This window comes from Ptychodera flava, chromosome 14 (assembly GCF_041260155.1).
Source record: "Ptychodera flava strain L36383 chromosome 14, AS_Pfla_20210202, whole genome shotgun sequence".
Taxonomy (NCBI): Eukaryota; Metazoa; Hemichordata; class Enteropneusta; family Ptychoderidae; genus Ptychodera; species Ptychodera flava.
In genome coordinates this window covers 32,267,809-32,289,949 of record NC_091941.1, presented here as the reverse complement: position 1 = coordinate 32,289,949, position 22,141 = coordinate 32,267,809, and the positions used below count along the sequence as shown (strand labels likewise).

General features: G+C 35.5%; 2 protein-coding genes across 10 annotated transcripts in view; one reads left to right on the top strand and one right to left on the bottom strand.

Annotated features, from left to right (window-relative positions):
* Positions 1-22,141, bottom strand: part of LOC139150200 (neuronal PAS domain-containing protein 3-like) — a 138,357-nt gene that overhangs the window by 23,890 nt on the left and 92,326 nt on the right. For all 9 annotated transcript variants that reach the window (XM_070722412.1, XM_070722419.1, XM_070722416.1 and 6 more), the window contains 3 exons: positions 20,680-20,762; positions 5,256-5,345; positions 431-614 (listed from right to left, as the gene is read on the bottom strand). In XM_070722412.1, coding sequence (XP_070578513.1) covers positions 431-614; positions 5,256-5,345; positions 20,680-20,762 — 357 coding nt within the window. The remainder of the gene's footprint in view (positions 1-430; positions 615-5,255; positions 5,346-20,679; positions 20,763-22,141) is intronic.
* LOC139150202 (egl nine homolog 1-like) overlaps positions 1-22,141 on the top strand; it is a 227,996-nt gene that overhangs the window by 136,621 nt on the left and 69,234 nt on the right.

The following is a 22,141-nucleotide window of genomic DNA, read 5'->3' as shown; positions in this document are numbered from 1 at the left end:
ATGGTGCTTATAGGTCTCTGAGAACCTAATTCCTAATTTGTGTAATTGACATGTTCCTGAATTGACTTTCTAGGAGGATCAAATGGAAAATCAGGAAAAAACTCTCAGTAACAAAGTAAACCAATATTGCTATATTACTAATATATCATATTGCTAATATTACTATTGCTAATATGAAGCATGAGTTTCAATCGAGTCATGCCTTGTTATCTGGTCAAACAGAACACTGCAAAGTTCTAAAATATAAAATATTTTGTAAGAACTTTCATCTCAAACTACTCCCTCTTCCGTTTTTCTCTGTTTTATCCCTTGGATTTCTAAAAAAAAATTTCATTTGCGTGAACAACTTTGATCTGCCTGGGTTGTTCTTGAGTCAATGCTGGCTGTGGACTGCACACAAGGAACGTTGGGGAGGAAGCTGTAGCCTTACCTTGTTGAGGTGTGTGAGGGGAGGAGACTGTTGGGGTACTGGCTGCACTGCTTCCACTCCCACTACCCCCCTCAGCTGAAGAACCTGAAGTCTTCGGTGGTAGTTTCATGCCTAGCTGTTCCGCTAACTCCGCATGGTCTGCAGGATGTACGTAGTCAAACACACTGCTGCCTGTAAGTTCCACCTGGAATGGTTTTGAAAAGAAAGGAAAAATTGAAAGATTCGAATCCTGTCATAACTAAGTCTGAGAAACAAATTCAAGCAACACACATAAATGGGGTGCTGCTTAATTTTGCACCTTTGTAAAAAAAATTAATGATTAATTGTAAAATTTACTTGTTGTACAATACTAAAAAAATTCACTCGTAACAATTTCCCATACAACACTTTACAATCACTCAAAGTTACCAGTGTGTAAAGATTTTTCTCTTCAAATTTACCACAGCTGAGTATAAGCATGGCATAGAAAAATAAACAACAACTTCTAGCACTTATCATGTTTAACCTTTCATGTATTTGTCAATCGCTAACACACAACGGAAACTTTTGAAGTTACCATTCTAATGTGTGATTGGATAATAGTAAAAAGGATATACAAGTTTTGACCAATGAGGAACATGATTCAATATCTATTAATTTTGCAATGTCTCATTTTGTGATAGACGCTTCAAAGTAGTTTAATCCCCCTGTGAAATTATTTCATTGACAATATCTGTCAAGTCTTATCCACGTCCATGAATATTTCATCCCAGAAAGTAATTTATGTTTCCAGTTGGAAGCAGCACAACAGATGCAAAACGTCAGTGCATCTGAGGCCTCATTCCTGTCTTTGCCAGGAGAGTTCATGATCTTATACTCTCCAATTAAACTCAATGACACAGCTGTTGATTGAAACAATCGGGAGAAATAAATCCTTATTGTTGGTTTCAACGTAGTGAAATTTATATGCTCGGCCAAGAGAGCACAAGGGGCTGACTGCAGTAAATATGTCACATCCTAATTAACTAATGTTCAGAATTTTTACAACTTCTAAATTCAGCAGATAAAGTTTAAGACAAGAATCAATGGTGTTTAGTTTAAACAGCTATAACTTTTGATCAGGGCAATTACGGTGAATTCATACTTATATTGGACGACAGGCAAGGTTGGTTTCTGTCAGGCATGTCTAATCAACTTGATTTGCTGATCCTTGATTACTTGGAATAAAAAGTTGTCGCAGACAGTATCCCTTAGTCAGGCATGAAATCTTGGAATATACTGGAAAGCATCAAGCGTACTGATCCCCCTGATTTTTACATGTAAAGGGCAGGCAAAGCCAGGGCACAGTGGGTAGAAACGGAGCCATGCCAGCTTCCAAAGGCTCTACATCCACCCTTGGGTGATAGAAATGAGTTTTGTTGGCATGGTGACTATTACCTCACCACTTGTATAACTGCCCTGTACATTGTTCGTTGTGGTTTGCGCTCCGCTCGCACTTTCAAAACGCTTGAGAAGGCAAAAAAAAAGGTCTGTTGAATTCTGTCACCTTTCCAGGAAATTGAAGTTTGAGTCAACCGAAAATTATAGCGGTTTTAATATGTCACAGGATGTGTGTATTGTCTGTGCCAGGGCTTCTCGCCTCATTTCAGTTCCACTTTTAACCAGATTGAACCACCAGTGTATAAAAGACCATTCCATTAGAACGCTAAAGCAGCTTCCATTGTGGGATAAAAAGCCTCACTCTTCAAGGGCTTTCATGTGATCGCCAGTAAAATGTCTACCAGTGAATGAAAAAAAAATCACAGAATTCCAAGGAGATTGTGTTTTGCCCCTCCCAAGCTATCACTTTCCATTCCAACTATCCTGAAATTCATCCTTTTTCAATTACTAGTCATTACTACAAACGCTCACAGGGGAATCATTATCAACACTGATTGTTTGTCTTCATAATTAATGTAATTACACTAATTTTGGCTCACTTATCAGTCTTGGAAGACTTTTAGCCAGACAGGGGAACAGTTACAATCCCTCAAGCCCAGTCGGGTCCCTTTGATTCAGCTCTCTGCAGACCTGCCTCTGTAAAGATTGGTCCCAACATAATATGATAGGACTGCTCTCAGGGCTGCCCCCTGCACTGACCTATACACTAAGGACTTCCTTGTAAACATCTTAATGCACAAGCAGACTCGCTTTACTTCAGCGTCACTATCTCGGCACTCTCCTTTCTATCAATCTGAGGTATCCCTCTCCAGTTAAGTATCATTCTAGTGCTTTGACCCGCTGACCTATAATTAAAGCTAGCTAATTCCCTTCCTCTTTGATCTTCTACACTATTATCACCCGGAAAAGCTACCATCTCTGCCTTCACTTTCATTAAGACATCATTTTCATATTTATCATAGAGTGAAATTTGTAAAGTACAAGAGCTGGGTCTCGACCTCCATTATAGTAGTGCTAGCCACATGTTTCTTGGAGTTGTCTGGGGAGACTTTCCAACTGTAATCTATCAAGCCTGCCAACCATTTATTGGATGTCTATTTTCAGAGGGAATCTCTATCGGGGTTTTTATCATTGTATCTTTTGATACTATATTCTTATCTCTACGTCAGATCAGTCATATATACATCTGCTCATACCAGTAGGTACATGTATGGTTCCTTATTCAATCATAGAACTCTCAGTAATCACCACTTTTCAGTCCATTCACCTTTTCTCAATAAATTGTTTTTCAAACAAAATGTTTTTTTTCTTCAATCACAGACTAACTTTTCAGTTCTTTCCAAGCATGAGAGTGTTCCAAACTTCTAACAGCAGATAATCTCAGCTTTTTTGACTACTTAATTCATCAATTTTGTCACCCATAATTTTGGAGGGATCTTAGAATTTCAATTGATAAAGTAATTGGGAAAATATCCTTTTTAGAGTTTGTCTTATATACTTTTTTAATACACCACCACTTCACTTCAGATGTGCAATTTTGTTTGATTATCCAAAAATGTGCACATTTTATTAAACGTTAATAATGCTTGAACCGTGTCTTTGTCTGCAGATAGTTTCAGGCAAAGCAAGTTGGTCGCTACAAAGAGGGAAAAAGACATTGGAACACTTGGCACCTAAAATGTTATTATAATTTCCCCATTTTGTCAACTCCAACAAAAGGTAAAGTCACGTTATTCAGATGCCAAAATAAAGTATAAAAGCCAAATTTAGTCCCCAATGTTATTTCTTTGGCTCAATTACTCTCAATGCCGGGCTTATTGAAACAGCAGAATAGCTAGGCATATTAGTTGGACAAAGGTTGATAGTTCCAGCCACGTGTAAAGGGAAAAAAAGGGCGGACGCTTTACTGTTGTGGAGATATCCAGTAAATTATAGCCTTTCTGTACTGAGAATGATGTTTTCACTTAGAATCCCTATTGAGCAAACAGTATGAGTGTAATCGTACCACAGGGTTATGGAGCTCATTGCTCCGCCAATACATATACCCCCCTGTAATGTTGTAAATTATCCGTCTCCACGAAATGAACCATTTTGCCAAAATCTGAGAAATTTTTTGGTTTGCTACTCAGAGCTCATAAATAAAACATTGGTTTCCAATATATATTTCTGGTCTGAAGACATAACATTTTTGTATGGTAGTTTCTCTGCTTTGTTAAATCTCCTGGGAATATAGATTAAAATTTTCAGAATTCTGCCCTGATGTTATCTGTTCAAGACAATTAGCGTACAAAATCCTTATTAACATATTTTACCGCTGCAGCATTTTATACACAAATGCACCACACACATACCGGGAGCATTCGCACATCCACACTCATTTTATACATGGAGAGATCTTTACGAGGTTGTGTCTGCTGACACTATGGATCACTGAGCCCTCTGCCATAACAGCAGGAGTGCGCGTCTGTTTCACAAATCACGGGCACTTCTGCCACTGACTTTTCACCAGTACCTGTAAGCTAAATGTGCTATTTAAATATAGATGCAATATGAAATCTATCCATATGAAAGCATGTCACCCCAGGTAGATTACCCCCTATCATGTCAATAGTCAAGCATTTTAGGAGATATTAAAGCCATAATTTAAGATTTCACTGCCTGAGGGCGATGGATTATCCATTTATTGTGGATATATGAAGCCCAGGTCAATTTAGCAGAGAATTACTGAGTCAACAATATTAAAGCTAGGGAATAGTAGAATCAATGGTATTGATGGCCACTGATCTCATATGTCATTTTTGCATTTTCATTATTGATATAGCCTTGCAGTTCTTCAACGATAATTATCTTTTTTTAGCTGCCGTACTGCTCATTTAATTATCTCTTGAAATCAACTAAAGATGCATGCTTCTCTCTTTTGGATGAATATGCACAAGTCCATGTTTACTTTTTTGTCCCTTTTCTTGCTATAATGCAAAAGCAGCAGAGTATGGATATACATGTACATTTGTGAAAGCTAAGTTTCACTAATACTGTTGTTCACCCAGTCGGTATGCTTCGACTGTCAAATTATCATTAGAATGGCATTTTACCACCTAATATTCATCTTTGGCGAAATTTGGAAACAGTACAAGATGTTCACAACTACAAGGTGGGGCAACTCGAAGCTACTAAAACTGACTGTGGTTGTCTTTTAATTTTTCCTACAGAAATGATATCATTTCAATTCAAAATACATGAAAAGTTCATCACAGGTTCTGTCTGTTTTAGCAATGAAATCCCATTGACCCCTCAGTGATGAAACGAACTGCAACTTTATTCTGAGAGATAACAGTGAGAACTAAAAACATAGAAAACTGACATCGAAGCGCATGCCTATATTTTTGGAATGTTTTTGGTCACTCACCTGTGATAAGCCTAAGTAGATAGAAACAGTTTCTGAAACATAGAGAAATCTGCCATCACTCGTCAATGCAAATAGGAATCCATCCAGAGACTGGAAAAAACAGAAATAAACATCATTTTAAAAGTGATGAAATAAGCAACATTTTAAAAACTGATGACAATAAAATAGGCAACATTTTAAAACTGATGACAATGAAATAGGCAACATTTTAAAACTGATGACAATAAAATAGGCAACATGTTAAAACTGATGACAATGAAATAGACATTTTAAAACTGATGACATTGAAAGAGGCAACATTTTACAACTGTTGACAATGAAAAAGGCAACATTTTAAAACTGATGACAATAAAATAGGCAACATTTTAAAACTGATGACAATAAAATAGGCAACATTTTAAAACGGATGACAATAAAATAGGCATAAAATAGGCAACATTTTAAAACGGATGACAATAAAATAGGCAACATTTTAAAACTGATGACAATGAAATAGGCAACATTTTAAAACTGATGACAATAAAATAGGCAACATTTTAAAACTGATGACAATGAAATAGACATTTTAAAACTGATGACAATGAAAAAGGCAACATTTTAAAACTGTTGACAATGAAAAAGGCAACATTTTAAAACTGATGACAATGAAAAAGGCAACATTTTAAAACTGTTGACAATGAGACAGGCAACATTCTAAAAATGTTGACAATGATTACTTTAAAAAATTTAATGAGAAAGTTATTCCAATGCTTTATTAGTAATACAGATACATTCTAATTGTAATATAATCTGTTTGTGCAGCCTTTGTATTTCATTTGACTTTGGTGATGAATACAATCTTGGCATAATACGAAAAGTTTTGAATAATGAAAATAATTATACAAAATATTTTCAGAATAGGATAGGAAGATCAAAACTTATGCAAAAGAAGGTCCAAACTAATTCAAAATGATTTAAAAACATCAGTAAACTTTAAACGATGAGCCTTGAGTCAATTTTTGAAAAGTGATGGTAAAAGTGGCATGTTTGGATTAATGTAGTTAGATTTATGGTACTCCAGGATATTCTGAGTAATCAACTCTACTGTTATCAATGAAAGTACAAACACCTTAACTGACTAGTATTTGACTGGAAAAGTCACAAAATTCCACCTGGATTTACTCTCTACAAGGATACAAAATTTGTTGAAGAAAAGCAAAGAGTACTTGAATGTGTGCACTCTTCTTAAAAATTCCTTGAACCAATTGATAAATCAGTTTAATTTTTAAAAACAAAACGTCAGTGAGGCAGTAATGGCAGACTGATATGGAAGTTGATCCTGGCCAAGCAGTGCGTCAAACACAGGTGTGCCAACACATGTGGAAACAAACGTTCACTTCACACTCGGCTGGTGACAGAATCTTCATCCAAATGCCGTAGCACAAGAAAACAACATCCGGCCACTGATACAAGTTACGGAATTTCAAATTCCAATCACTGCATCTGCAGGTCATGACTAAGTTGAAGAGTTAAGCCATTGATCCGGACTCATTCATTTTAAGCAGCTCATTGCTGCTGGGTCAATTCAACTAGGTATTTTTAACACGGATTTCCATGATACTGTAATTAACACCAATAACAATTGTGTGCATGCCAGATTTTGTATCAGTACCCAAGTGTTGTTGATTACAAGCATTCAAATTTCAATCTTTTAATGTGCAGTACCAGTTTCTCCACCTCTCCACTGCCAGGAATGGTTCAAGCACAGAACCTGGTAAAATAATATTATTCAATTGTCGACAAAAACAAAAGTGTGAAGATACATACACATCAACATAATGGTACCTAAGCCTACTACCTGGCATTAAGAAAAAAGAAGTTGCTTTGTTCCAAATAGTACTGCATGCCTGCCAGAGGTTGAGTTAATGTATCTAACAAAATGACCTGTCTTGTCTGCTTTTGTATATAAAAAGTAACTTGAAGAGCTAGGTAGTTTTTGCTAATTTTAACATGCTCTATGTTCTCTTGCAGGTTTATATTATTATTCATCTTTATTTATTAATCTCGATGTTATCAAACTCCTTAGGTTTTAAAACTTGAGGGTTGAGATGAGGGTTGAGATACATCAAAATGGACTGAAAATGGATAAATGCTATGCATCACAAAAAATACAAGACATACATTTCTTGAAGTTGACAATGAAGGAAAGAATAACACACCAAAAGGAAAGAAAACAAAAAATTATAGAACAACAAACAACATTCTGAATATTCCTCCAAGCTACCGATTTAATAAGTAATTAAAACAAATTTAAAAAAACTTATAATATTCCATAGTCTTCAGTACCTCATATTCTGTAGACATACATGTAATAAGTTCTGTGGTAGATATGGAGATCTTACATCAAAATATGACAAATCTGTTACTCAGATGATGAGAGACAGTATTCCTGGCTTTGACTCACAATAGTAATTTGGCAACTAGCTGAATTACCATGCAACTACTTTATTTGTCACTTTAGGTCAATCTTGACGGGTGTAACATGCCAGCAGAGTATGTTTACCCATTCTGGACACCTGGTACCACCACTTAACTAGTGGTTTGAGATTGCAAAATCGATTTTTTTCAGTGTTTTTGTTGTTCTTGTGTTGTGTTTGTTGTTTCTTGGACCTGGTCATTTACTTGCCTTGAATGGAAACGATTGCTGGAATTGATTTGATGTCATATTTCTCTATATCTGTGCACACAATGATGTGAACAAGCTTCTGCTTCTAAATATGTTCATAGTATATCAATACATGGTATGGAATCAATAAATTCAAAAAGTATTTTTTTCAGTGTTTTTGTTGTTGTTGCTGTTGTGTTTGTTGTTTCTTGGACCTGGCTATTTACTTGCCTTGAATGGAAACTTGCCTTGAATGGAAACGATTGCTGGAATTGATTTGATGTCATATTTCTCTATATCTGTGCACAGAATGATGTGAACAAGCTTCTGCTTCTAAATATGTTCATAGTATATCAATACATGGTATGGAATCAATAAATTCAAAAAGTATAGTCTGTTCTCAAATGTCTGGAATTGCCGATCTGCAACCACAACAAACATCACAGGCATTCCTATGAAGCTGAAATAGCTATCCATCTGCACTCCATTCTTAATGTCTATGGTTACAGGCATTGTATGAGAAACCTCAGACAGATATTTCAGTAGGGCATTTATCATATTTGTCTGGCTCATAAACCTATCCGTTAATCTTTTCCCCCTCTGCCTTGTGATTTTCTGTTTCATTTTTTACATTGTCAACCTGAATTCAAAAAGTAAGTAACATTTAAACATCATCTTTGATAAGTTGACAAAACATAATGGAATTATTACAGCATTAACACTTGCTATATTGTATTATATTTTAACTCTCTTTGCCAAAGGAAGGTTTCCTGCATACAGTATTTTATTTTGAATGAACAGGTCAGGTCCCGTTCAGAGTGGAGGGTGAAGATGAAAGTTTTATTAACTGAACCCTACATGTTGTCCAATGTAATATGGAATTTAGCTTCAAGCAAGTTTTCAGTCTATCTCCGCAATGCGTTTTCTATGTACTGGTGTAGTACTGTCCTTTGTTATATCTTGAGCATAGGGTGTAGGCTTAGAGGAGAGCTGTGATGAGTTAACATTCATTTATTGAAGAGATCAAACTTCATATAAACTGAATTAACTGGACTGTATGAGTGTTGGCAATGAAACTGATAAAAGTTACATATTTTATGTCAATTTTCAAAGGTGTTAAGCTGTTTTCTCCTTTGGAATTAATCACTTAACTTTAATTCATCGATTTTAACAGAATTATTTTGATATGAAGTCAACACCCTGAACCATACATCTTAATGTTTGAATGCTTGGAGGCAAAAAATGTTTCACCTTCGACTTTTTAGTTTAATTAAGTTTGATGTCAGTGAAAGAAAGCAAAACAAAACAAGAGTGTCCTTAGTTGTGCAAAATGAAAATTGAGTGACTGGTAAATGAAGAGTGATTCACAGTTCAAATTATTGCTTCTACATCGCCGATTTCCTGCAGCTAGTTGTTGATTGGCACAATTGTCACTACCTTTTCACAGTTCGCAATTGGCTTTTTCTTGATAGATTGACTGATGAACCAGAGAAAGACAGAAATACCAGTTATTTACTCAAATTTAATTACGATGGATTTGATAGTCATTTCGCTAGCTGCCAACTTAACTAATAGCATTCATTTAGACCTTACTTAGCAAGTTGCCGAGGCTTGCTCCAACTCTACGTCTGGTCATCAAACTGCTATATTTCTTAATGTTGATCAATATCAGTATAGGGTTTTTCATGAAGGGAAAGTTCACACCAACACTTTGCAGCACAGATCACTTCACACACTCTCCTGCTGAATATTATCAGAAAATGCAGGAACTCACAAAAAGCATTCCACTTTCTGAACAGGGAAAAAAGGAACGGCAAAAAGGGCACTTTTGACAATTATCTCTCCTTCAATTCAAATTGCAAATTACCGATGACACTTTCAGAAAGGAATATTTTGTACAGTTCTTTATGCAATGTTTGGTTGATTCTTGGAACAAGGAAAATACAGAGGAAAAGAATAAAGCATATTTGTCCTCAGGTTAACTTGAAATGTTCTCTGTTTGCAAATTATCATTTTCCTGACAGGCCAAGACAGCAAAAAAAGCAGTATATATGGTGATTGCAAGTATTTCAAGACTTGTACATTCTTTATATTCCTTGTGATTTTCCAGAACAGATCATGAAATCTTAGCAATAAGTATCACAATACCAGCTTGGTAAGGCTGCAGTATATACAAATTCCATGCCCTAGAACTCAAAGCACTGCAATTGTACATAGTACAGACTTCAAACCAGACATCCTTCACAAATACATCTGAAAGTTACCGTGATAACTATTACAAACTCGGTGTGTGGGCATGGCAATAATGTCATGGTTAATGCATAGCAGTGCTGATTGCAAACAAAAAAAGACAGCAAAGTTTAAGTATAAAACTTGTCCGAAGCACACCACTAACAAATTAGACAGACCAAGTATTCATAACCCAGATAAAACAATAATGCAATTATTAAAAAAAGAACATGTTGAAAATTCATGGATTGCTACTTTTGAAGTATATTGTTTAAAATGAGTCAAAAAAAAAAACCCAGGATAAGTGGTGTGAGGGAATATCCTCTTCAGTTGCGGACTCTTTGACTGAAGTAACCATAGCAACTTGTACAGCAATTAATGCTGCTGCTATCACAAAGAGAATCGGGATTCAGTGCCTCTGTGAGGTAAACCAACATTAATGCTGGAAAGTGGTCATCAGATCAGACCCAAAGAGCAGTCAGAATATAGTTTGTTTGCACTTTGTGTTAAAATGACTGTTTCATTACGTTTTCACACATTTTCCTCCCGTGTATATTGATTGATGGACGGGATTCGCCATTACCCATTGTAAATGTGATTGTTTTTTTGCAAATAGGGAAGGCACTTGTAATTTAGAGACTTAGTTTGAGCAGTCAACTGAGTCTGACTAGAAAGCTAAATCCCTTTTTTCGGGAAACTGGATTTATCTTAACACTTCACATATTTATTAGTGTTATGCCGTCACTGTGGAAAGTGGATTAGGTGTTTGTGTGGCTAGTAGCCTTAGAAACAAAGAAACACAAAGACGAGAATAAGACATTTAGGGCTGGATGTGAAGTCTGACTTGGTGAATAAAAAACCAGTGTCACAGAATGGGAGAGGTCAATTTGTACAACCGCACTTTGGTTGTATTTTGATTTGTGAGAGGTGCTTTTATTTAAATTTTAGCAATTTAGTCACAGGATTTCTACAAAAGAGCCTACCCATTCGAGAAGTGATAGCCTTTTGTCGCTGCAAAGACATCCATCCATGAATTTCTGATTAAGGACAGGAAGTGGTGGGATGTTTGGCCACACTGTTTTGAGACTTCCTTGATTAAAATGGATCTATCGTTTGAATCATCTGACTGGGTTGTGGTCATCACTCAGATCCTGATTCAGAGTTGTAAAATCCACTGAATCAGAACAAGATTCCGCTGGAAGTTTCCTAAGTTTTTCACCAGTATTTGTTGAGATGTAGACCTAAATCCAAGTTGACTGTTCAACAGTATGATGATAAGAACTGTCCATGCAACAACATTTTTGCAAATAAATCATCAGAAGATCACAGAATATCTAAATTGATATTAATAGTTGCATTGTAACAATATTACTCATGCATCTTGCATGCACCTTTCAGTATATTGCCTCTGTGCAAACAACTGTGATTTTTCAGTTTTCTTTAATTTTTCAATAGTGCAGCTTCCAGAAAATCCACTTCAATTTTCTTCCCACCTGCATTAGGAAGTCTTAATTTCCAAGATTAAGAATATCTAACATTGAAAATCCTAAAAGGTTGACAAAGCAAGTAATCACAACAGTTGTAGAGTTAAATCTCTATGACTTTCCCCTCAAAGTTGATAAATGGATCAACAAAGGATACAATATCACGTCTTTCTTTCTTTCATCATTTTTTTAGCGGTTTTAAATGATGGGAAGCTTTTTCCCCTTTCATCAAAAGTGAAATGTCAAAGCATTCTCAGAGTTCAATCATGCAGGAGTATGAATTTTCAGTGTCAGGACAGCATGTCTCCATTCATCAATACGCTTGGTCTGAAATTACTGACCTATAGCCACATGCTCTTTTAATATTTATTTTCATGTTGGCTGATAGCGATGTCACGACAGACCCCTATGCAATATGTACACGGACCATTTGTTCAATATTGCATGAAGAATTGTGCGCAGACATGGAAATTATTCATTCCATGGTTGTCACTTTGCCCCAGTAAAAAACAAATAATTTGTTCATTTTCCTCTCTTCATCTACAACTAAAAGCTCTTATCTGGCAACACAATGCATGACGTTGATGTCAGAGATTTTCACAAGGTTATGCATCAAGATGATTACAAAAAGTCTACACTTCCCTTGAAATGTGTCGCTACAATTGCTAGATATTGTTTCTGGTGTTATGCTCATAAAAGTTATTTTCATGATGTTGAGAAAGACAATGAGAAAGACAATGGAAGTGGATAAAACAGTCAAAGGTTGCTTTTTTTGAAAAATCATCACTACTTTTAGTTAAGAAAAAAGCCTACATCCTTATAAAGAGTGAAACACATTTTAAGTCAGCCACCCATTACAGAGAGTTGGTTTGTTATTGCCTCACATTGTATCCCGTACAACCCTTCTTCTGTTTCATATTACTTTTCTGAGATTTGCTACAGTTTCACCTTTTACATTGTATTATTTCTTTTGAGGACAATTGACAAAAAAATCTTTCAAGAAGCTTTAACAGGAAGGTGAATACCCTAATAAACTAGGAGGGAAAATTGTAACAAAAATAATGTTTATAATAGGTTTCTGTCCAATGGGTTTATGGGACAGTATGTGTGCATGTGAAAACTGTCAGCTGGGAAATTTACAACATGAATTAAATGTGTATTATGCAAAACATGGAGCAAGATTTACTAGCTAAATTGCTGTCATTTTGATACTTCAACCAGACATGGTAATATGAAAACTAGAATTATCAGTGTAAAGGAGTGGAAGTAGACCATTATGTCTACTGGTCAAACTTCTACAGCTTGTGTCGTGTAGATCGTAGATTACCAGAAACCTAAAAGTGAAGAAAAAACTTTAGTCTTTGAAATTTATCCTGAAAGACCAGAGTGGTTTGCAATAATTTTTGTGGCCAGCAGTCTGAAATCATGAGGAAACTTTGGGACATTTTTGCAGATATTTTTGACAACATTAATACCAATAGCAATCTAAAACATTGACAGTTTATTCTCTATACATGTACATGTAGTGTATATCATCACTCCAGTTTCACTGTCTTCTGCCATCGATATTAATCATACTTCTACATGCCACTACCTACCTTTGATGTCATCTTGATATTTTATTATTAATACATAACATTATTGTAAGCTTCATCAGTTTTTTGAAAAAAATATCACGCAAGATATGACTTAATATAATATGATACGGCATTATAGGATATGTGATGCCTTTTCAACATTGTTTTAGTGTATACAGAACTTTTTAATTCTGATTTTACTTTCTTTTATGGATGTACTGAAAACTACTCAAATACAATAAGAAACTGTTGTTGTTCAGTTAAGAGACTTTCTTTTGTGATGGCAAATTGTTAAGCCATGTGTAGTGTAACATTGATCTCTATCTAGTGGGAGGCCTTGAAGGTACCAACAATTGTGATGTGAGAAACACACTTTAATTTTAAAATTCAGAGAAGTGTGGCCAAAAACACAAAATTAGGCTAGCCATCACTTTGGGAATGGTTTGCTATCTGAGTTACAAAGGTCTAGAATTTTGAAGCATCAAAAAGTGTATGTTTAAACACAGAAGATGCAGCGGAGCAAATTTTCGATTGGGAATAGCAAATTTGTTAATATTAGGAATTTTATAATTCTACTTCTCAAGTCTAACATTAAGTATTATTCACATCATGAAATTGTTACATAAGCAAGTTCAGAATCCAGAGAAACTCAGGAAAGTTTTTGAAATCTTTTCTTTACTTGAATCTGATCTTTGCATGCCATATCGGAATAATCCATACTCGTTTGCAAGATCACTTATCTCCTACAGGATGACTTTTGGGGGCGAGGCAGTAATGAAATATTGAATTCTGCTTGAACACACAAGTCAAGTGATGTCACTAACTCTCCATATCCTTGGGCGGTCTGGCGATCATGCATAGTTTTCTCTTGATTTTGGTACGCAATACTTTTAGGCGCAAAGTTCTCGGATTAGAAACCTGTAAGAAATCTCTTAAGTGGCTAATTAGTATCCAAACCAGAATATTGTCTTGGGATGCCTTTACGGTAGCATAACTGGAAGCTAAGATGTCTCAATTAACACCCTCCCTGTCACCTTGACTCTCCATGTACACAGAGACTCCCGTAATTCAGAATCAATTTCTCTCCAGGCAGTTTGCCGTTCTGACTGATAAAACCAGTCGAGCATGTCTCATCTTTTCATGTCACTCAACTTTAAACCGTAGGACATTGCTGTTGTAGTAGCAGCCTTCATTACAGAAGTATACGGCACATATATGCAACATGCACAGCTTCTGAAACTCTTCCTCCCCCCAAAAAATCTGAAAGCTCGCTTTTCCTGACAAATTTAAACCTAATACAGCTTATTTAATTTGAGGACACCAGAGCAAATAATTACAGATATCTACACATGTTAAATCTGACACTTGTACAGCTAGTATTTTCATCCTTGTAAGCACTTGCTAGAGGGTTGATTTTGCTGTACTAGAACTCCTTGAAAACCACGTCTCTTGTGCACTTGAAATAAGCATTATATTGGGAAACCTGGTTTATTAAACCAAATGATTCTTATCAACTAGAAAAAGTATGCTCATTATTCATTGCAGTATTAAAATCAATATGATGTTCCAAGAATTACAGTCACTCTGCATCTTTCTGTTTTGGTGTGTCGTGTATTGACCTATGTTTAAGTGTGATGATGTGAAGTCTGTGTAGTAGTGCCAGTGAATATCACTCTCCCTGTACTTTCAATACACTCATCAGTCAATCTAATCGGGAGTCTTATCTTATGCCAAATTGTCGCAGATTTCTCAGATGCAAATACTGGGTCCATTTGGTCTTATATAGCCTCTCTGTGAACACTTCCACCCACGGAACTGTGTTGATCAAATGAACACAACAAGATTTGTCCATCTGTATCTACCTCATCATTACCCCATGTCTTGCAGATAAACCTGATGGACGTAGAATGAAATATCTTCTAGCCGACACATGCTTAAAGGCGAGCAGTGTTAATATCAGTTTTCTAACATACATTGGCACTGTGTGACTAAAACTTCTGCTTACTCCGCTCGTTTTCGATGCCATTTGTCACTGTTTTTTATAACCAGAACGAGACTGCGACTCGCATTTACACCTGTCCCAGGTGTGACTATTACTGACATGTTTCTGACTTGTCACAGGTGTGATTCGGACTTGCTTTAAAGCTGAGTTCCCATGTGATTGAAACTCACATACCTTCACTCTGAAGAACTGAGTGATTCTAACTTTCACCTGCGTGTCAGCTTGCAAATGAACATTTCACACCTTGTTACTTCCACTTTCTTCTCCCCTTTTTTTTCCAAAACTTCACGTTTGTGTTTGTATCTTGTTTCTGGTGTCACTAACGGCAACCTTTCCTCTGAGCCGATTGTTCTAATTGCCTACTCTTTCAATCATCCGGTAAATTCATCTTACCGCTGCAAAGTAGGCAACGTAGGCTATGTAGTGACGTGCATATTGTTTCAGTATCTGCGTTCAGACGTTATTTTTGCAAATTTTTTATTCAAATATATTATCTATTTGTAAATTTGTACACTTATGTACACAAAACAAATATCTGAATATCTATTTTTGTGTTTTAGAAGTTTAAAATTACTTCATTAGAGTACGATTTTAAAATAAATCTGAGAATTAAAAAAGGAAAAATTAAAAGAAGTAACACTACAGTTTTGATGAGATATTTAATTTTCGCTTTGAAAAAATAAATAAATGTGCCCAGAATTTGATATGAAAACATGCCCTAGGTGCTGGTCATCTTGTAGTGACCATCTTTTTCTTCATCAGGTTGATAAGTATTCAGCAGTAGACAAGAGCTGTTAATATCTCTGAGGAGACTGGGCAATTTTTGAACTGTTTGCGTTTACTCTGAAGCCAGCAGTTGTCCAAAATTGGTGCGCTTCTCCTCCAATTTTCAATAGGTCCTAGGGGGGTTACTACGGCATGAAGCGAGCTCATACATAAGTCATGTCATCAAAACAGCAACAGAGTCAGATAATGACACAAACTGCAAAACAGATAAGGCAGTATCTCTAAGGAGTGATCACGGTACTGAACTGCAGTCAATGCTTAATGTCAGATCCAAATATCTCCGATTCATCTCTCTCTGGTGATGCCCATATTATCTCCTGCACAACAAGTGTGTGCATCACCCGTAATCTTATAAGACAATGTTCATTGACTTCCAATTGCATCATTTGCTTAAAGTAGTAATCACCAGTCCAGACCTTAATGATAATGCTTATTGGATCAAAAACTTTTACGATTTGGCCCTGACAGCGTCCCCTGATTAGTTAGCAAGTCTCTTTAGCTCTATTCTCCTGTGCTTTAAAAAGGTTAAAAGTTTTAACTTGGAGGCCAAGTACTAGAGAACATGGGAAAATACAAATTGACTGTTCTAACTCAGCTACCAGTAAAGCGCGGGCTTCTTGCTCAGAAATTTTATTAAGTTGCAGTTCACCTCTTAGTCCACCAATTACTTTTCAATTTGATTGAATTAATACTTTTCTGTTTTTTTAAATTTTGATACTTTTCCGTTTTTTAAAATTCTTTGAGAGACTCAAATTATTTGCATCCTTGTCAGTGCTGACTTTTCATGGAGTATAGAATTACCCTAATTTTCATTTTTTGTGTGTACTGTTCAACTTATCAGAAACATTTGTTTGTATATAATGATAAAACTGTCACTACAGACACTGGAAAGTAACACAAAACAAAGCAGTAAGTAACATCAATTTTCTGATTATTATTATTATTATTTCAGCAATGGATCCCAATTTCTCAATAATTAAGTATTAATTGAAGCCTGAATACTCCAACATTTTACATTTTGGCAAAATAAAACAACAAAACAAAGTTGGTTTGTGCTGAATGTACTCAAGAAAACTTGGGAACAATGTTTGGCAATTTGAACATGAGTTTTTTGATATATGGTCCCAATCGATGCTGACAAAGTTCAGAGATAATCCTGAAATTCAAGGATGCAATTTCTCTGACTGATGTTAAAGTAATATCTTGTACATAAAAATGTGTGTGTTTACCACATGTTTTATGAATCATGGAGACTGTCTCTCCTGCATTGTCTGTTTTCATTTCTGAATTTATTGATCACAATGGACTTTGAAAAAGGATTCTCCTTGACTTGGATTGGATGTCAAGATAAAAGCTCAGCTTAAATTTTCCCGAACGTAAACCTTTATTATTTTAGAATAAACATCAGAGGACAGTTAGCGCTGTGGTCATTTGTCATAGTTTAGATAACACAGCCAAGGCAATCATGGAACAACCCATTTTTCTTTTCTAGATCAGGTGAAGCATTTTCAACTTACGATAGGGTTATCAATTTTCATTGCAAATCACAAAGTTAAAACACAGTTCAGGAAAATTGGAGATCAGTCTGTGCTTCCATTTTTGTCCTGAATATTCATACAACTTTTATCTGCTTCACTGTGATAATTGTGGTTTTTTTCCTCCAGAATACCAAATGCCAATCAAAATGTTTCTATGGTTACATGAACATGAGTGTGTGTGTGCATGCACAAGCTGTTTCTCTGAAAGACTGGGTCTTATTTCCCCAAGTGTTAATCTTAATGTAATTTTCATCATTTCAGACTTCAAACAATTATAATAATAGATTTTTTCATTTGAATTTAAAATTTCAGTTTAACTGGTCCTTTAAAAATACCGATAAAATTAAATATGGCCATTCACCAGGTGATTTTACCAGCTAACCATACATTACACAATAGCCAGCCCAAATTAACCAGAATTTTTGTTGGATTAACAAAAATGTTTCAAATGAAAAATGCATTCCAGTAAGTTTAATTACAATATGTATTAATGAAACTTTCTTAAAACATACCTTTCATAACATATATTTTTCAACTAGCTTTTTAAAATTGAGTGTAAGACAAAAATCATAAACTTGTTAATGTGTAAGAACACTGCAAGTGTTTTATCACTTTTTTTGCCAGAAAAAAGCCTAAATCTCAAAGTTATTCATAGAATAAGAGGTTGATGCAAACTCAGAAATGATTGTCGATATTATACACAACATTACCAAACAAAGCTTCTCTCATCTCTTAAATCTCTGATCTCTAGTTTTCGTTTTATAATGTTATCATTTTTTTATCATAGGGATTAGTAGTCGCTGTAGCACTGTGGCAGTAGTGATGTTTTGTTGTTGTATCATGAATCTGAGACACCCAGATATTCTTTTATTGTTATCACCATCAGAAGTAGTATAAGCAGTATAGTGGTAAGAGTTGTGTGCTATTTTGTCAGGGAAAGACTTTAAAATGCTTTGAATTATTGAAACTTTGCTGCCCTCCAAACATAGTTTGTCACATAGAAGAAGTGAATTCAACCATTGACAAATATTCAGATTCATGATAAAAATCTGAAAAGTTGCAATAAATTGATTGGTATAGGGCATTTCTGTCAGGTTTAACCCATTGTTAGTTTTCAAGTAGGGAATCATGGCTTCCCATATTTCACTTTTATTTTATCATTTAGATACACCAAAAGCTATATATTTGACATAATCATACCTGACAAACTCAAACAGCTCAATTTTTTCATGTCTCATCACACCAACTCATTCCTAATCTGCTTTACTTTAACTTGTTCACCCCAAAGTCCCTGTAAACAGTTGAACAATCACCATTGACGAAAAACGGGTTTGGGCCAAACCATTTTGGTAAAAGGGTGGAGTTTCACAGATAGAATTGGTGTACCAAAGAAATATTTTCACCAAATCTTAAGAAATTGCAGTATTTTGAACTCCTCATATTTTTAAGTTAAAACTACGACAATTTTAGATATTACATAAATTTTAGTGATTAACCAGTCATCTATTATTTTTCATATGCTATCCTCTATCCAAATACAAGTTCAATATTTGTTGAAATGTACTTCTTGTTCATTCCAGGATTCTGCTTGGAGTCTCTACATTAAAAATCTCATTTCTGGTTGTATGAAAAATGTTGTTCTTCAAAGTCAGAAGAAAAAATATCTGTAAAAACTTAACATCCCGATCAAGTGTTACTTTGCAAGTGTATTAGTTATTAAACCACAGTGAAACAGTGGTTTGCTCTGGCAGTTAACCATAGTAACGTACAGCTTTCTCTACAAATGTGTACGTAATTTTAATGCGGTCTCCCTTCCTCCCATTTCAAACGCAGAGGTCAGAAATTTTGAATTTGGCAACCAAGCATGGAAGGTATATGGCAGTATTCCTTCAAATGCATGAGTCGTTTTTTTTTACCAGCCTGATTTAATCAAGTCCTTTAGTCAGGTTGCTACGGTAGATCTACAGGAATGTTTTGCTTGGTCAACATGGTAACAGCAAATGTGAAATCAGTGCCTTGAAACCATCAAAGCCACTCAAACTTAATCAGAAAAAAGAAAAGAAAACAAGAAGGCCCTGCCCACTTTTCTCCTTTTTTTGTTTGAAACTGGCAGGTAGCTTACAATTTTTGCTCCAGTGAATTCAATTACACAAAAGGAAACAAGATGGTTAATTGGGCCACTTCAGTGTCAAGTGGCGTAGACCATGCGCGAGCTCCCTGCGTTGGAAAACACGCCTTCATCCAAAATTACATTTTAATCTTTCATTTGTATTTGCAAGTTTCCAAACCTGTTTTATGGTTGAATGGAAATGAAAATGTTGCAATTGTCAAGTCCTATTTCAGTCAGGTATTTTTACCAGATTACGTGCAGTCACTGTGCCATGAACAGAGAAATCCTGGTAGCGGGCAGTTTTCCCCTCATGCCGGAAATTCCTTCTCCATGGACGTTCTTTTTAATTACATGAGGAATTCTACATGTTTATTGGAAAGCTGTGTGCTCCATTCAATATGGCTTGTTTTAGGACTTTTCATTTCCGTGTGTTTTGGAAATAAGAAGCAATTAGCTAAACCATCAAATAGACCACATGTTGCATCAAGAGATTTTGATCACAAGCAGGTCACTCCAGACATCAGGTTGTGAGGGAAAAGGCGTATCTCAAAAGCCTCACTTCAAATATTCGACAAAACAGAAACTTCAGTAGTTGACAATTTAAAAGGTTTTAAATCCAAATTTAGATGATTCAGTCACAAAATTTCATCTTCAGAGTCCAAACAAAAAATCACATTTTCAATTTTAAGAAAAGATTCAAGTGTAGTATTCACTATTTTACAATTTTGCTGTGTACAAGTTGACGCAGCAATGTGCTTTGGCTTAGGCGCAAGGACTTTGCCATTATCGGAACGACCATCAAAATTTATGATGAAGTACGCACGTTTTAAATAAAAACAGTCATCTCCAGTTGAACGTAATGGCAGCTTGACATTTGGTTGCAGTAAAGTGTTCACAGTTCATGTTAAATTACACATTAAGACAAAGCATGAGGTGAAAATGAATGACGTTACACATGTCATAAATTTCAACAGTGCTCTGCATGTTAAGAGTGATGGAATATGCTGGCATTCACCGACTCTATCACAAAATTAACAAACAACCACACTCTCACCTGCAACAAATGACTTCCAAGGTGATGCTCAAAAACCTCCGTTGCTATGACGCTAGCGCTCCGTCGTCTTGGCATCTTAAAATCTAGAAACAAATTAAAAGGGTAAGGGTAAGTGTCAGCTTTATTGGGAATTGTTTCGTTAAATTTCTTCCTTTGGAAAACATTTTCTGTGACATGCCTTATTGCTTGAACAGTCAAATGGTTTTGCCTGACGCAAAGTCCATGAGAATAGCTGAAGCTTGGCTAATGTTGTGTTTGCCTAAATAGAGAAAAACTTGTACTTTTGATTTCCTCTCTGGCCTTCATTTTACAGTCTATTGGCGTTTATTATGTTGCAGTAAGTCAAGGTAATAGTAAAGACATTTCATGGACTGCACAGGAGAATTGTTGGCGTGTTGCACATTCACTCACTGACTATATGAGTTTTCATAGGGGTAGCCAATAAACTATATATATATATATATATGTGAGTGTGCCAGTACACGTCTAGAGCGGAAATGATTTTCTCTGTGGAATGGGCTGAGGGCTTAACCTCAGAAATATACACTCATTAGGGGTCAATGTAGTCAGTATTGCTTGGTTTGCAGTCCAGATCTTGGGGTGAGCGGATGATCAGTACAACTTAACCGATTTCTGCTGATACTCAAATCAATTTGTTATGCATCAGTTGCCATGAATGGACACATATTTTCCAATTTTTCCTCTCCCTTACATTAACAGATACAATGTAATTAATATATTCATGTAGGCAAGCACTCCAAGAGAGCTATAAATCGTGTGCCCTAGCCTGTCATCTGTGTCAATATGGAACTATGTAATGAAAAATTAAATGTGACATATACAGAAGCACTCTTTGAAAGATTTATTCATTACAATATCACATTAGCTTCAGAACTCTGGAAGATACAGAGTTAGAGGAAACATTCCAAAGCCGCAAATTTGTTATTTTATTCATGTGATAAAATAATTCGGAAGGCTTCAATGAAGATTAAACTGTTTCACATTAAGGTGAAAATATAAAAAAACGTTTTCCGCAAAAACATGGCTTGTTGAAATGGGTTAGATCGGAGGGAACTATTTTAATTTTATCATTAAATCCAAATCTTGGTAAGATTTCCCCTATATTTGCAGCCGTAGCTTTCACACTTCAATGGATAAAACATCATAACTTATAGTTTTAAAATATGGCAGGTCAAGTTAATGAAAACACATTTTCTTGGCCTAAAGCTCTATATCAGATGTATGCTGAATAGCGTGTAAGTATAAATTTTAAAATGAAGCTTATATCTATTCAAATCCAAGTAATTTTCTAACCGCATGATATGCTGTAAGTACATGTCTATACAAATGTGCACACATACACACACACACACACACACACACATATATATATATATATATATATACTGTATATGTATATATATATATATAATGATATATCATGCAGTAAGAAAATAACTTG